General features: G+C 41.1%; 1 protein-coding gene and 1 long non-coding RNA gene across 3 annotated transcripts; one reads left to right on the top strand and one right to left on the bottom strand.

Annotated features, from left to right (window-relative positions):
- Window positions 1-2,457: 2,457 nt before the first annotated feature.
- LOC134531493 (uncharacterized) lies at window positions 2,458-4,104 on the bottom strand. Of its 2 annotated transcripts, none has more exons than XR_010075011.1 (3): window positions 4,052-4,104; window positions 3,347-3,432; window positions 2,458-2,606 (listed from the first exon to the last, which is right to left on the bottom strand). It is a non-coding gene; the product is annotated as an uncharacterized LOC134531493 (long non-coding RNA). The 2 variants fall into 2 exon arrangements; XR_010075010.1 differs by having other exon boundaries at window positions 3,307-3,432.
- Window positions 4,105-10,687: 6,583 nt separating this feature from the next.
- Window positions 10,688-11,863, top strand: LOC134531376 (uncharacterized). Its single transcript, XM_063367078.1, has one exon. The coding sequence runs from the start codon at window positions 10,688-10,690 to the stop codon at window positions 11,861-11,863; it is 1,176 nt and encodes a 391-aa protein (XP_063223148.1).
- Window positions 11,864-14,387: the final 2,524 nt, after the last annotated feature.

Here is a 14,387-nt window from a genome sequence, read left to right on the forward strand (position 1 = left end):
ATCATCATGCTCCCCGATGAACTAATACATTGCTAAGGGTAGATGGCAAAATAGTTTGTGTTGGTTGATTGTGCAAAAGCCACTTATTGTAAGTGATAACAAACAGAATATTGTACAAGTAATGGGGAAAAAGAGGGATAGTACATAACGTAGTAGTTATCAACATTAGGAATGACTGACACCATCAATCTGAAGTCTGGTTCCAAATTACACTTTATAATGCATGTTTCAATCATATTTGATTAATACTACACCCAATTCAGACTGAAAATTTATATGCATTAGTTGAATTCTATCTCATTCGTGCACTTAGAAATTATAGGCTGATGTTGTATAATTTTAAATAATTAACATTTATGTGATAGAATCTTCAAACCCAAACCATAAAGGTGAATACTAATTGGCATATCTCAATAAACTTCTTAATTTAGAGGCAAATTTGTTAAACATTAATCTCACAGCAGATGATTACATTTTGTTTTTCATCCTCACTAAACATATTTGCATTCTTTGTATATTTCAAAAGACCCAGTTTCAGACAGTTCTTGTGAGGATGTTGCTCCTACTCTTCAGCCTCGATGCTCTACTACAGCTGCTAATTCACACAAAACCTTTATTTTGTATTTGGGTGTATAATTTTCAAGAGTCAATTGCATGCCAAATAACGTAGGTATATTATTATTAAGTAATATATTACATACAAAGCAGACAATTGTATTGTTGCTTTAAGAATTTCATGTTTGTATTAACTATGGTAATTAAAACACAACAACTTATTCGTAGCAGATGTAGTATTTTTCATATATTATTTTTCATCACACACTCATGAGTCATCAACTTACCTACCCAGTGGCAATAATGATGTTTCACTTTACGTAAAGTTGGTGAATGGAGCATTGTTAAATACATGCAACAATGTTAACACCATTAAGAGAAAATTGAGACGAATAAGTCAATCTTCACTTGGGAAACATAATTAACTTTTCCATCCATTTGTACATTTATGAATTTTGTTTTCGTTAAATGTATCTACTGATATTTTAGTGTTATCAAATTTCAAAGTGAAATCTCGTTCCTAGTTATTTCAGTGATTAACCCCAATTGTACAATTCTCTGATACCACACATCAAATATGAGCATAGTGTATATCTAAAATTTATAGCCCTGGTGTTTACTTAAACCACCACTTACATTTACTTAATAGGTTCAAAGTTAGACAGAAAAATGTGCCATTTTTTATTTAAAGGTCAACAAAATGAACAATTAATTGGACAGTTTTGTTATACCTACATAAAAGTTTTTCACTTGGACCACAGCACTTATGAAAATCAAAGGACTTTGAAGTGGCCCTTAATAAGAGACAAAAGTATTTACTATTTATGTACAAATATATATATATATATAAAATTATAATAAAACAGGGTGTGCTGAATCACAAAACGTATGAGCCAGAATTAGTTACAATAACATTACAGGTTTACTCAAAGGGGTACGAAGCACATGACGAGGTTTCTTCAAAGTCATGTCAAGAAACACACATTAATACCACATCCCGTAATTCAAAATCCAAAAACATCAACTCACAGAAATTGTCAGATGCATACTGAAAGTAATAAACATAAAGTAGCGGTATGTGAAATATGTATGTAATGTACATGTATATGAAATATGTATGTAATGTACATGTATGTGTACATGAAATGTTTTAGCTGATGGAAATTACATTTGGCATGCAATATAAATTAATGTGTGTGGCAGAGCGTTTAAATAAAAGTAACAATTTAAATAAATAATAACATGCAAAGTTGACCATAAAGTATTTTGTATTGTGTAACCATATTATAAATACATGAAATACATATATAGTAGCAGTCAATATCAGATCTCAAACAGATATGGCTAAAGGTCTCCAGAGAAACATCAGACATAAATGTACAAGAATTATGAAGGGCTTTTAACACTGTGTACTATGTTGTGATTTGTGTTAATAGTATTGAAATACTAAGATCGTGAATAAAATTAACAACTTAAAAATTGTTGCCACAAGAAATAACATACACTACACAATCAATTATATATATACATTAAAAAGTTATAGTTCAATAGGTTCCATAACAATATTTCTTGATATTATCTTGTTATGTATTAATGCAAGATTATTAAACAATTAAAACAACTGTAACAAGGAAAATTTTAAAATGTAAAGTCTGTGCTTTTGGCATTGCATTTAAAAGATTTGTAGCTGTACTTTTGTATTTTCATAACTTTACACTTCTTGTCAAAAATAAAAAAAACATTGTAGAAGAATATTGTTATTTTTTTTTAAACAAACAAGGGTAGTTCAGTGGTAAACCACATGAGTGCTTACTACAAGCCTAGGCAAAGTTTGCCCACAATTTCCCTGAAATGTGTTTGTCTAAATAACATGCAAAATCATTAAATAATAAATCATCTTCAATATGATGTAATTCCTGCATGTATGAATGTTCCTGGTCATGCCCACCGAGGATGATGACACTGCTCTGCACACACAGCAACTGCACGTTGCCACTGAGGGGCAGCACCGAGCACTTGAGTGGAGCCACGACTGGCGGCAGCAACAGGAACTGCAAAACAATCAACTAATTTTCAATGTTCCATTTGGAAACTTTCTTACCCAACACATTGAGAGTATTTCAATAATAAAACCAGTTTTTACCAACTGATTCCCCAATGTTTTTGCATAATACATAGTTGAATTCACAGTTTCCTACCTATTATCAACACACCTGTATATCTAAATGTTTTTAAACAAATATATTTTATATTACTTTTCTTTCTTAAGATATAAACCATTTTGACTAAACAAAAGTAAAATGAAATAAGATCCTGCAATACAATCCTATATCATAGGTAAGTGAACAAAATGAAACTTGAAACAACATAAATATGTTTGCACAATAATACTTTTAACAAAACATTACCTATTTCATCAAGTTATAATACAAAAGAATCGAAAAGCAAAAATATAAACAAATGTACCTCTTTACTCAGACATTTGTAGAAGGCTGCATTATTAGAAAGTTCATGTAAAATTTCTTCATTTAATTGACATTTGTTTACAAGTTGGAAACAAAATGCCAGGGCCTGTAGGTATGTGAAGGATTAAAGAAACTGCAATGGAATGGCTTAGCAACAAATGAAGATATCATTGAATTATTCATTAGTAGCCATAACACTGGGTGCAAAAATCATAAAATATTCATTCCAGCCAAACAAAACTATTATTAAATGGTACGATCAAGGTCACGGATTTCAAAAACCCACATGAAACAATGTGTGTAAAAATCATTTCAAAGCAGCTAACTGAAATGCCGGATGATGAACTCGTTCCTGATGGCCATGCGCGCCCAGGTCGGGGAGGAACTGGTGGGATTTGCACATCATTGTTGCCTGTAACAAACCAATCAATATATTAGAATGCAGGCAATTATTGTTTATAGGTAGATTATCATTACTGTAGTGTAAATGGTCTCTACCTTAGCTTTGTTTCAATTATAAAACATGTTTGTTTTACACAAATGCACGCACTCACACATATACACACACACATACACACACACACCTACACACGCAAGTTGTGTATAAACAACAGAAAACACCATCAGAAAAATACAGCAAAAATCTTTTCATCTGGCATGCTAGGGTTTGCCACTTTCTGTAATGTACCTAGTACCATTCGAGCCCCTCATGTGCAGATTTCTTCAGGTGGATTTTGCCAGTTGACCTTGGCTGCCAAGATATCTAGTTTGCTTCAATGTTTATTGCCATTGCCTGTTCAAATATTTGTACAGTGTTCCTATTTTATAGCTGTTTATATATCACATGTATAGGTACAAAAACATTTGTATTTTCAAAGAGGAAGTAATATGTAATAAACATCATTGCAATTCACAAACTGAACAAGTATTTGTACTATGCACTTCATTTTCAAATAATACACTAAGTTACAGGGAAGAAAACCCAGGTGTCGCCAATACTAATTAATAATATATAACAAAACACTTCTCACCTGCAGCTCAGCTTCTTCCACATAATCATTGTGCCTGATACCAATGTTGTGACACGTGGCACAGGCAACAATGATAGCTGCTGTCGTCTGCAGCTTGTTTCGTAAAACAAGCTTCAAGCAGGGAAAGCGCTGCTTCCAAACACCGAACATCCTTTCCACCAGATTCCTCGTCCGAGCATGAGCCATGAGTACCTGTGTGATTACTTTAATGTGTATCATTACTACACATAATATGTACATTATACACATGTACAACATGCTGGTTCACACTGTATTCAATAGAGACAACCTTAATATCACAGTGTAAACCAGCAATGGTGAATGTCACAAAAGTTTTAAATTAATCTTCCCTAGTGCAAATAACTTTCAAAGAATGTATTAATACCATATATCTATGTGTGTGTGTGTGTAAACACATATTTGTATGTATAGATTAACTATCTAATATACTTTCCAAAATGTAACATTAATTTAACAATAATTGAAAATATGTTCATAACAATAACTATTTGGCTGTAGAAGAATATGTTTCTCCCTTGCTTGGTGGTTTTACAATAATAGATGTTTGCACCTACAAAACTTTGCTGTAGTCTATTTGCACCATATTTCACTTTGCCAAAACAATTACTACGTTGAAGTTTAGAAATGAGTAAAGCTAAGGTGTTGGAGCAACAAATTTTGTTGTGAGCTTTAAGAGTTATATGGAGATTAGTCCAGTTATGACACATTTGTAAACAATATATTATATGTATTTCACATTATTTAATTTAATCACACTTGCAGCTTTAAAAATGCTGTTAATGTTATTATGAAATATGTCATACCTCTGCTCTGCATCTGTACGTGAACTGGTATTGCAACTGTGGGTAACCACCGTCTCCCAGCAGCAGTCCCTGCACACGCCCATCTTCAAATTTGACTTTCAGCCCACTGCTGTTAAATATTCGACTATCATGTGCGCTGCCAGGCCAGCGACACACAATATCGAATATTTCCATGGAAGCCCCGGCAACAACTTGCACATTAACAGAGAAGTATCCTTTTCTATTCCTAAAACATGTTTAAAAAACATACAGTTTATTTCATTACATACATTAAAGTCAAGTAGCAAACACTACAATATTTACTCAAAATATTTATTTAAAATCTCAAAGTGTTCTTTATAGTTTATTCATTCATTCCCTGGACAATTATAAAATATATATAAAAAAACATTAACTTTTACTAGTGTATTTAGTTATTTTTTTAAGAATGTTCATATTTTTGACGAAAGTTTTTATTTTCATCACAAGTTGTGTATTTCTTTACGTTTAATTTATCGATTGAATGTTGTGTACTGTACAAAGTTAACACTGGATTATAGTGAAAGCATTTTAACAAGGATGGATGCATAACCTATATGCACACATTACGGGGGCAAAATGTAGACCTCTCTGAAACACACTAATATCAATAATTATGTTTTGAATAGAAAAATAACAAATTACAAATTCTTTGATATAATTCACTTTGTAAGTAAATTAAAAGCAATAAAGGAACTCAAGGAATAAGCTAGAGAACATTTCAAGAATATCATAAACACAAATTGTTCAAACTAACCATGTTTTTATAGTTACTAGTAGTACATACAATTGTGACAGCTATTTATATATGTGTATAAAGTCTAAATATATACCAGAAAGCGCCACTCCCACTACTGAAATAATTTGGGTAAGGCACATTATGCTTTCCTGAGCAAAGATTGGAGCGAATGTCACACCTGTCCACCAATTTGATGTTATTCTGAAGAACAGTCTGTTTTCAGTGGAAAAACATACAATTCCACTTTGTTTTTAAATATTTCCTCACATTTACATTTCCTTAAAATCATACTTTCAGAACATACTATTACACCTTATGTACCTACACAAATATTAGTGTAAATGGTGAGATGAGTTGGTTACATTGGCCATGTCAACAAATCATGAATACAAGTGAACAGTTTGTTAGCTATGTTATCAATGCTATACATTAGAAAGAATGGATAGTATGAGGTTTAAGTTCTGTATCACATATCCATATTTTTCCTTTGATCCTGATGGCAGGATCCTGTATACATTGATCCTCAGATAATTGAAGTTTGCTGTTTTCAATTACTATGTCACTAGGTAATGGACAAAAAAACACTTGTCATGTAACAATTAATTATGATCTAGTGTGTGTGTGTGTGTGTGTGTGTGTGTGTATATATATATATATATGTATGTATGTGTGTGTGTGTGTGTGTGTGTATCAACACACACAAAAAAGGCATTTCCACAAGACCAGAGACATAATTTGTTTGTATAGCAAAATTCTAGGTTTAATGTCAAGGATCTTTTGACATAGTAATTTAAAACATCATTATGTACCAAATGATGAATTCAGAGCCAAGGAATGAACTTGGTAAGGTGATATGGAATAATTACCATGTAGGTGACCTAACCAATAACACTATTTCCAGGTTATTTACATGTACCTAACCTTGCAAAACAGACCTTTTTCTTAATATCATACACACATCCTTACAACTTGTAAAAGCTATAAAATACTCAAAGCTACGTAAGGTATCAATTTAATTCGATAATACAAAAATGTAAGGAAATTGACACAATAATTTGAGGATTTTAATTTTACATAATAAAGGGTGGCTTTTAGAATTACCAGATTCAAGAAAACGCTCTTGACAAATTGAAATACATTACAATCAAGCTACCTACATGAAATAACTATGTGCTAACATGAATATTGTATTAAATATTGAAATAAATACAAACTAGACAAATTATTACAATTTATCTCACAGTTCACATTTCATATTAAGGTCCGTCACTAAACATGTTTCAAAATGCCTTAACAATGTTTACCTACGTACCTGTATACTTCTCCCAGAGCACCACCGGGGCTTTTGATTTTAATGTGGGTGCAGTCACTCCTGTAACACCGGGAAAGTGTTAAAATCGTAGCTTGTTCAAACGAAATTCATCGCCTGTGGGAAACCGTATCAGATGTCGTGCATGTTGCGCTAAACCGACAGAGATACGTCTGATCATTCGGGAAACTGTGGACTCGCTACCGTCTGTCACCATCTGTAAATAGTATTTCACATTGTGCCGATATGTGCCTATGTAAACCACAAATTAAACACCACATACTGAAGTGCACAATAGGCTAACCTAGGCAAAGAGTGAGAGATGGTATTATTGTAAACAAAAGGTATTGGTTAGTAACTATGATTTCTACTGCTTACCTGGAAACTGCCTGTTGCGTAAAATCGCAAGGCAATTAGCAACTGCAGGACAGGCGGTAGCGGTAATCCTCGACGACTCCGTGGTTCTTCAAACACTAGCAAAGGCAGAATGTGATGCCGAACAACATCCTTGGTAAAACGATATCGTCGTTTGAACTGCACGTCACTAAACCACTCTCGTGGATTTTCAAAATCCCTCAAATATCGACGTGGATCCCTGGCAACGTTTCTTCCTTCATTTTCTAGAAATACTTCATCAATTTAATCAAGAAATTCCACAACAATTGGTTCTAATAACGCAGCCATCTTGAATTCTTTTCCATATTTCACTCCGAGGGCCCTCGGAGTGCCCTCGGAGTGTGGTTGCGCGTACACTCCAATATTCCTTCGTTTTTACTCGGTTTCATTCGGATATTACTTCGTTTTTACTCCGTTCTCGACTGTGCAATGAAAATTCCTCCACTCAAACTCCACTCGCACTCGGAGAATCCTCGGAACGACTCTGCAAGCCGCCCTTAGTTACTAGTATTCTAGTCAAATTAATATATATGACAAACAATTGGTTAGTTAAGTATTAGGTTCACAAAACAATTTTTAATGCGTAGCTATGTATGGAATAACGTAAGTTGTAAAATAGTAACTATATGAAATATTTATGATTTTTTAAGATAGGAAAGTAGGTGTTCATAATTAAGCTGGATTATAGCATAAAAAAGAATTTTGTTGAATTAAAAAATGCCAATCCAACTACTCACACCATTTTTAAGTATTGTTTAACAATATAACCTTACCAGGAACTGTTCATACAATTTTGCAGAATTTTTTAAACAGTTGGCCATTGTCACAAGTAAGAGAGTAGATTAACAGAATACGTATCTACTGATGATAGGTTTTTTTAAAGGTAATGTTATAAAAATTACTGAAAAATGGTTCTCATTTTATTGAACTTCTGTGTGAAGTATTTATACTGACGCCAACCGCCGGTGCTCCCTCTGGTTCCCACAGGCCGTTATGTCACAACAACACTTACTCATAAGTGCATCGAACACGCCCGAGCGTGATGTCCGCCGAGTGTGTGAAAGTGTGCCGCGACAACACTAAGGCGACGACAGCGCCCGGCCGGGTGTGGCAATGCGCTAAACTAAAGCAGTAATTATTCTTTTAAATCAAAAACAACCAAATTAATAACAATTAAATGATAATTAATTCAAGGGAAATTATGTCCAATTGTTCTATAATCATATATTGTAAAATATGTCATTTAAGTCCAAAACTGGTCGGAGCTGTTTTCCCGCGCTTCACGTGTCTCGGCGCGAGGTCGCAGGGCGCCCTCGCGCTCAGTTTCCATCGGGGACTCGCAGGGGTCGGTCGCTCCGTGAACACAGAGCCTTCAGATTTCGCGCCTCATCCAAGTCTCAGCAATAGTGTAAGTTCTTCAAATCCTTTTAGCAGCTCTGCGCCGACCCCACTCAGTCGCACGTCTTTTCGTGCGACTCGTTAATTAATCATTTATTACCAACAGGGAGATTTTCAACTCTTTACGTAATTTTCCTGTCCAGAGTTTAAGGACAGCGTAAATGAGTCTTACTCAGTTTCAAGGCTTTAAAGCCAAGTAATCATTCTCGTCAAAGGCTTCTAGCCAGCCTCGTGTGTCGAGTTCTAATTCGTTAATCTACGTATCTAACTTTCATCTAATTTAAATGTGTAACTTCTACATGTAATCTAACCACGTCATAACTGTTTAATAAGTGACTGTAACTTGTATGTTTGTATCTAATCAGACCTATGGACTTTTTGGGACTTTTATGTTTTGCAACAGGTTAGATTGCAACTAACTTTAGGACATTCAATTGGTATGTGCTGTCTTGCATAATAACGTCAATCTCTGCATAAGCTGTTGCAGCATAGCAACTCCGCGACTATCCGCCGCATCTTTCACGTTGATAACGACCACAGTATAATCCCACACATACCATTTTGCCAACTATCCTGGTCGCGCGCATCGTCTACGCATAGAGACTTGCGTGCCGCGACGGTCAGACAACAGACGCGGCCAGTACTTGGACCAGTATATGTAACGGTTCTTAATAAAGTGCAGTGTCGTGTCAAGCAGTTTACTATTTATTTATAAGGCATCCTGGGTGGCATAAACAGCCCAGGTAGATTCCAAACCACGATGCGCTCCTGCCTACAACCACGAGGCCGAACCCCCATTATTTCCCCTGAGAACACTTTTCAAACTAACAATTACTTATAAAACATAGACAGGTGGCGGGAGTTGCGTCAAATGGCGCCCAATGTGGGGCTTTCAAAAACGTACGTTCGAACGTCTTTCAAACTTCAAATGCATTAAAATTAATCAAACACGAGTTAGCTCTAAGGCCGACAAGTGGCATTCAGCTCATGTGACTTTTGTAACAATTCGTGACTATTCACTAAAGAATTTTTGTATTTCACAAAATTTTATTTTATTTTCATAAATTCAACACGACAGTCTCACGCCAAGGCGGCAGCGGAAGCCGGCGCGGCAGGAGGTCACGGGATACGGCGCCGAGAGATAGCGACGGGAGACGACGCCGGGAGATAGCGACGGGAGACACGAGGATCGGTTTCCCCGCTACGTGATAACATCGGCACCGCGAGATACGGCCGGGATTAGTTACACGATGTCTCACCGCGATCAGTTACGACTTGGCACCGCGGGAACGGCGCGCTGCATCCACGGGACAGCTGCTCGGCGCAGAGTGACGTCACAGAAGACACAGACAGACAACCGCGCACGGCTGTGCATGCATCACCAGGCTTCCGCGGGACAGGAGGCGTGCGAGCACGGGACACTGACTTGGTGGTGAGGGGAGGTGGTCCTCCCTAGCTGCTCGCGCCCTGTCATCTACGTCCTGATCCGTCGCTCGTATCAGTCTGCCGCAACCGCGTGACAGAGGCCGCACGTCGTTATCAACATGAACGACTTCCAGGAAGCATATGAGTCCTGGGCCGATGCCGACTTCCCAGAGCCAGGCGAGAATTGCTATCACTACTCAAATTATGAATGTGGATTTTTTTACGAGTACTGGACGTATGGCATGACAATGTGCAATGCGCAATCATGCCCCGGCGGGACACCTGAGGGGTGGTTCTGCGAGGAGTGCAGGAATCTATGGCATGAGGAGTGTTTACATCCGATCGCTCGAGAAGAGGCGTGGATGTTTGGATTTAGGTGTGACCGTTGCCGAACGAAGCTGTGTACAGGCATTGCCGCAATCGTCACGCCGCCGCCCCCGGAAGTTCACACATCCACAACTCCTGGGGGCCAGACGACTACGAAAGCCGAGTGGTCACACTGTGCGGACGCCGACATGTTGCTCACAATGTCTCTGCCAGAGACGAGAATACTACCGATGCCACTGCAACCGCCGCCGCCGCCCCAGATGCCGCCCCCGACGTTGCCGCCTCCAGCTGACCAATGGGTTGCTGGTGCGACGCCGGGCAGCAGCGACATCAAGACAACACACTGCAAGGCTGCTGATGCAACGACAGTCCATGACATGAACATCGCGCCGCCCCCGATGCCGCCGCCACCGCCTGCCGAGAACGCTACTAGTGCGGTGCTGCATCTCAACTGGGCAATATCGCCGTGCTTCCCAGCCGGCCAACAGGCCGCCGAAGCAGATACGCACCATACCACGACCTTCACGCCGCACCCGACGCCGTCGCCACCGCCTGCCGAGAACGCTACTGGTGCGGCGCCGCGTCTCAACTGGGCCACATCGCCGCACTTCCAAGCCGGCCAACAGGCCGCCGAGGCAGTTACACCTAATGCCATGAACATCACGCCGCCCCCGACGCCGCCACCACCGCCTGCCAAGAACGCTACTGGTGCGGCGCCGCGTCTCAACTGGGCCACATCGCCGCACTTCCAAGCCGGCCAACAGGCCGCCGAGGCAGTTACACCTAATGCCATGAACATCACGCCGCCCCCGACGCCATCACCGCCTGCCGAGAATGCTACTGGTGCGGTGCTGTGTCTCAACTGGGCAATATCGCCGCGCTTCCCAGCTGGCCAACAGGACGCCGAAGCAGATACACACCATGCCATGACCATCACGCCGCCCCCGATGCCGCCGCCACCGACTGCCGAGAACACTACTGGTGCGGTGCCGCGTCGCAACTGGGCCACATCGCCGCGCTTCCCAGCCAGCCAACAGGCCGCCGAAGCAGTTGCACATAATGACATGACCATCACGCCGCACCCGACGCCGCCGCCCCCAACTGCCGTGAAGGCTCCCGGGGAAGTGACGCGGTGCAAACCGGCCGTGCTGCCACATCCGCCAGAGGCGACAACGACCACTGCGGCGACAACGACCACTGAGGCGACAAAGACCACTGAGGCCACAACGACAGAAGATAAACGGGGGGAACCACTCCGATGGCGCCGCCCACAGTCGCTGAGAAAGCGGCTGGCACAGGGCGGTGGCACAAAACGACGATATTGCAGCACTCTCCTGGGGATCAACCACCTGCCGAGCCATTCACAGTCGGCCTGACGCCACCTCATGTACATCACCAAGGGTGTGCCACTCACGCCAGCCATGCAAGTCATCAAGGGCGTACCACTCATGCCAGCCACACACGTCATCAAGGGCGTGCCACTCACGCCAGCCACGCACATCATCAAGGGCGTGCCACTCATGCCAGTTACGCACGTCACCAAGGGTGTGCCACTCATGCCAGCCACACACATCATCAAGGGCGTGCCACTCACACCAGCCACACACATCATCAAGGGTGTGCCACTCTCGCCAGCCACGCACATCACCAAGGGCGTGCCACTCACGCCAGTCACGAACATCATCAAGGGCGTGCCACTCACGCCAGCCACGCACGTCATCAAGGGTGTGCCACTCATGTAAGTTACGCACATCACCCAGGGCATGCCACTCATGCCAGCCACACACGTCATCAAGGGCGTGCCACTCACACCAGCCACGCACGTCATAAAAGGCGTGCCACTCACAGCCATGCACATCAAGGTTGTGCTACTCACGCCAGTCACGCACGTCACCAAGGGCGTGCCACTCACGCCAGTCACGCAAGTCACCAAGGGCGTGCCACTCATGCCAGCCACGCACGTCAACAAGGGCGTACCACCACACGTGCCGCTGAAGGTGCCACACCACCGCCCGCCACTGAGGGTGCGCCACTGCCGCCCGCCACATGCGCCGCTGAAGGTGCCATGCCACTGCCCGCCACTGAGGGTGCGCCACTGCCGCCCGCCACACGCGCCGCTGAAGACGCCACGCCACCTCCGCACGCCATGCGTGCCACCTTGGGAGCGCCGCCGCCTGCCGCTGAAGGCACCGCCACAACGCTGCCGCCGCCCTCCTAGGCCGCCCCCATGGCAACAGGTGTGGCCCACACACACACCACGACGCCGCCGGATACACAAGGTTAGTGCTTAGTGCGACGACCCAGTGCACCACTTCCATGCGTATGGAGAGTAGTGTTGTTGAGCATAACGGTCTCGTTGGAGGGGGGCATTTGACGCCAACCGCCGGTGCTCCCTCTGGTTCTCACAGGCCGTTATGTCACAACAACACTTACTCTTAAGTGCATCGAACACGCCCGAGCATGATGTCCGCCAGGTGGGCGAAAGTGCACCGCGACGAACACCAAGGCGACGACAGCGCCCGGCCGGGTGTGGCAATGCGCTAAACTAAAGCAGTAATTATTCTTTTAAATCAAAAACAACCAAATTAATAACAATTAAATGATAATTAATTCAAGGGAAATTATGTCCAATTGTTCTATAATCATATATTGTAAAATATGTCATTTAAGTCCAGAACTGGTCGGAGCTGTTTTCCCGCGCTTCACGTGTCTCGGCGCGAGGTCGCAGGGCGCCCTCGCGCTCAGTTTCCGTCGGGGACTCGCAGGGGTCGGTCGCTCCGTGAACACAGAGCCTTCAGATTTCGCGCCTCATCCAAGTCTCAGCAATAGTGTAAGTTCTTCAAATCCTTTTAGCAGCTCTGCGCCGACCCCACTCAGTCGCACGTCTTTTCGTGCGACTCGTTAATTAATCATTTATTACCAACAGGGAGATTTTCAACTCTTTACGTAATTTTCCTGTCCAGAGTTTAAGGACAGCGTAAATGAGTCTTACTCAGTTTCAAGGCTTTAAAGCCAAGTAATCATTCTCGTCAAAGGCTTCTAGCCAGCCTCGTGTGTCGAGTTCTAATTCGTTAATCTACGTATCTAACTTTCATCTAATTTAAATGTGTAACTTCTACATGTAATCTAACCACGTCATAACTGTTTAATAAGTGACTGTAACCATTGAATAAATATAACTTATAGAAGTCGCGAGAGGATACGATTTATTCTGCCAGTTTTGGAATCCAAACTGAGGTAGTTGGAAGCTCCCCCGCCAGACAGCTCTGCTTTCGAAAAGAAGGCGCTCGTGGTTAGTGTCTCCCACACTAGAGCGCTATAGTATCGCTTGTCTCAAGGTCGCGCGCGTATTATCTCTTTCTCTCTCTCAATCTTTTGTATATTGTTTCCGTTGCTGTGTGGAGAGCCAGCGCATTGACAAGGCGGGAGGTTATGCTCGTCAAAACGATGCGTAAATTGTTTAAAGAACCGAAAGCAAAAAATAAATCCTTGAAATATTACACAATTATTTCAAAACAGCCACATATATCAGTAATTCATTAGTGTTTGATTCCAGATGGTGTAATAATAATTGTATTTGAATAAAAATTGGATATAAAATAAATATTTTATTCACCATATTAATTAAAGTAGGTAACTCAAAGAATCCACTTTAATATATATTCAACCAAATGTATGCAAAGCGGAAATTATAAAATACCGGACACTATTATATAAATAATTGATCAGTGTAAATCTGTGCACGAACTTAGTCATACATTCATAAAAACTTTAGTAAGCTCTAACACCAGAAACTCGTTTTTATCGGGAAAAAACAAATTATATATTGAAGAAATAACTAAACAGTTAACATGTACATGCATATTATTTATGTTTGCATACGTGCAGTGAATATTATTT

Source organism: Bacillus rossius, chromosome 3, assembly GCF_032445375.1.
Source record: "Bacillus rossius redtenbacheri isolate Brsri chromosome 3, Brsri_v3, whole genome shotgun sequence".
In the NCBI taxonomy this organism is placed as follows: Eukaryota; Metazoa; Arthropoda; class Insecta; order Phasmatodea; family Bacillidae; genus Bacillus; species Bacillus rossius.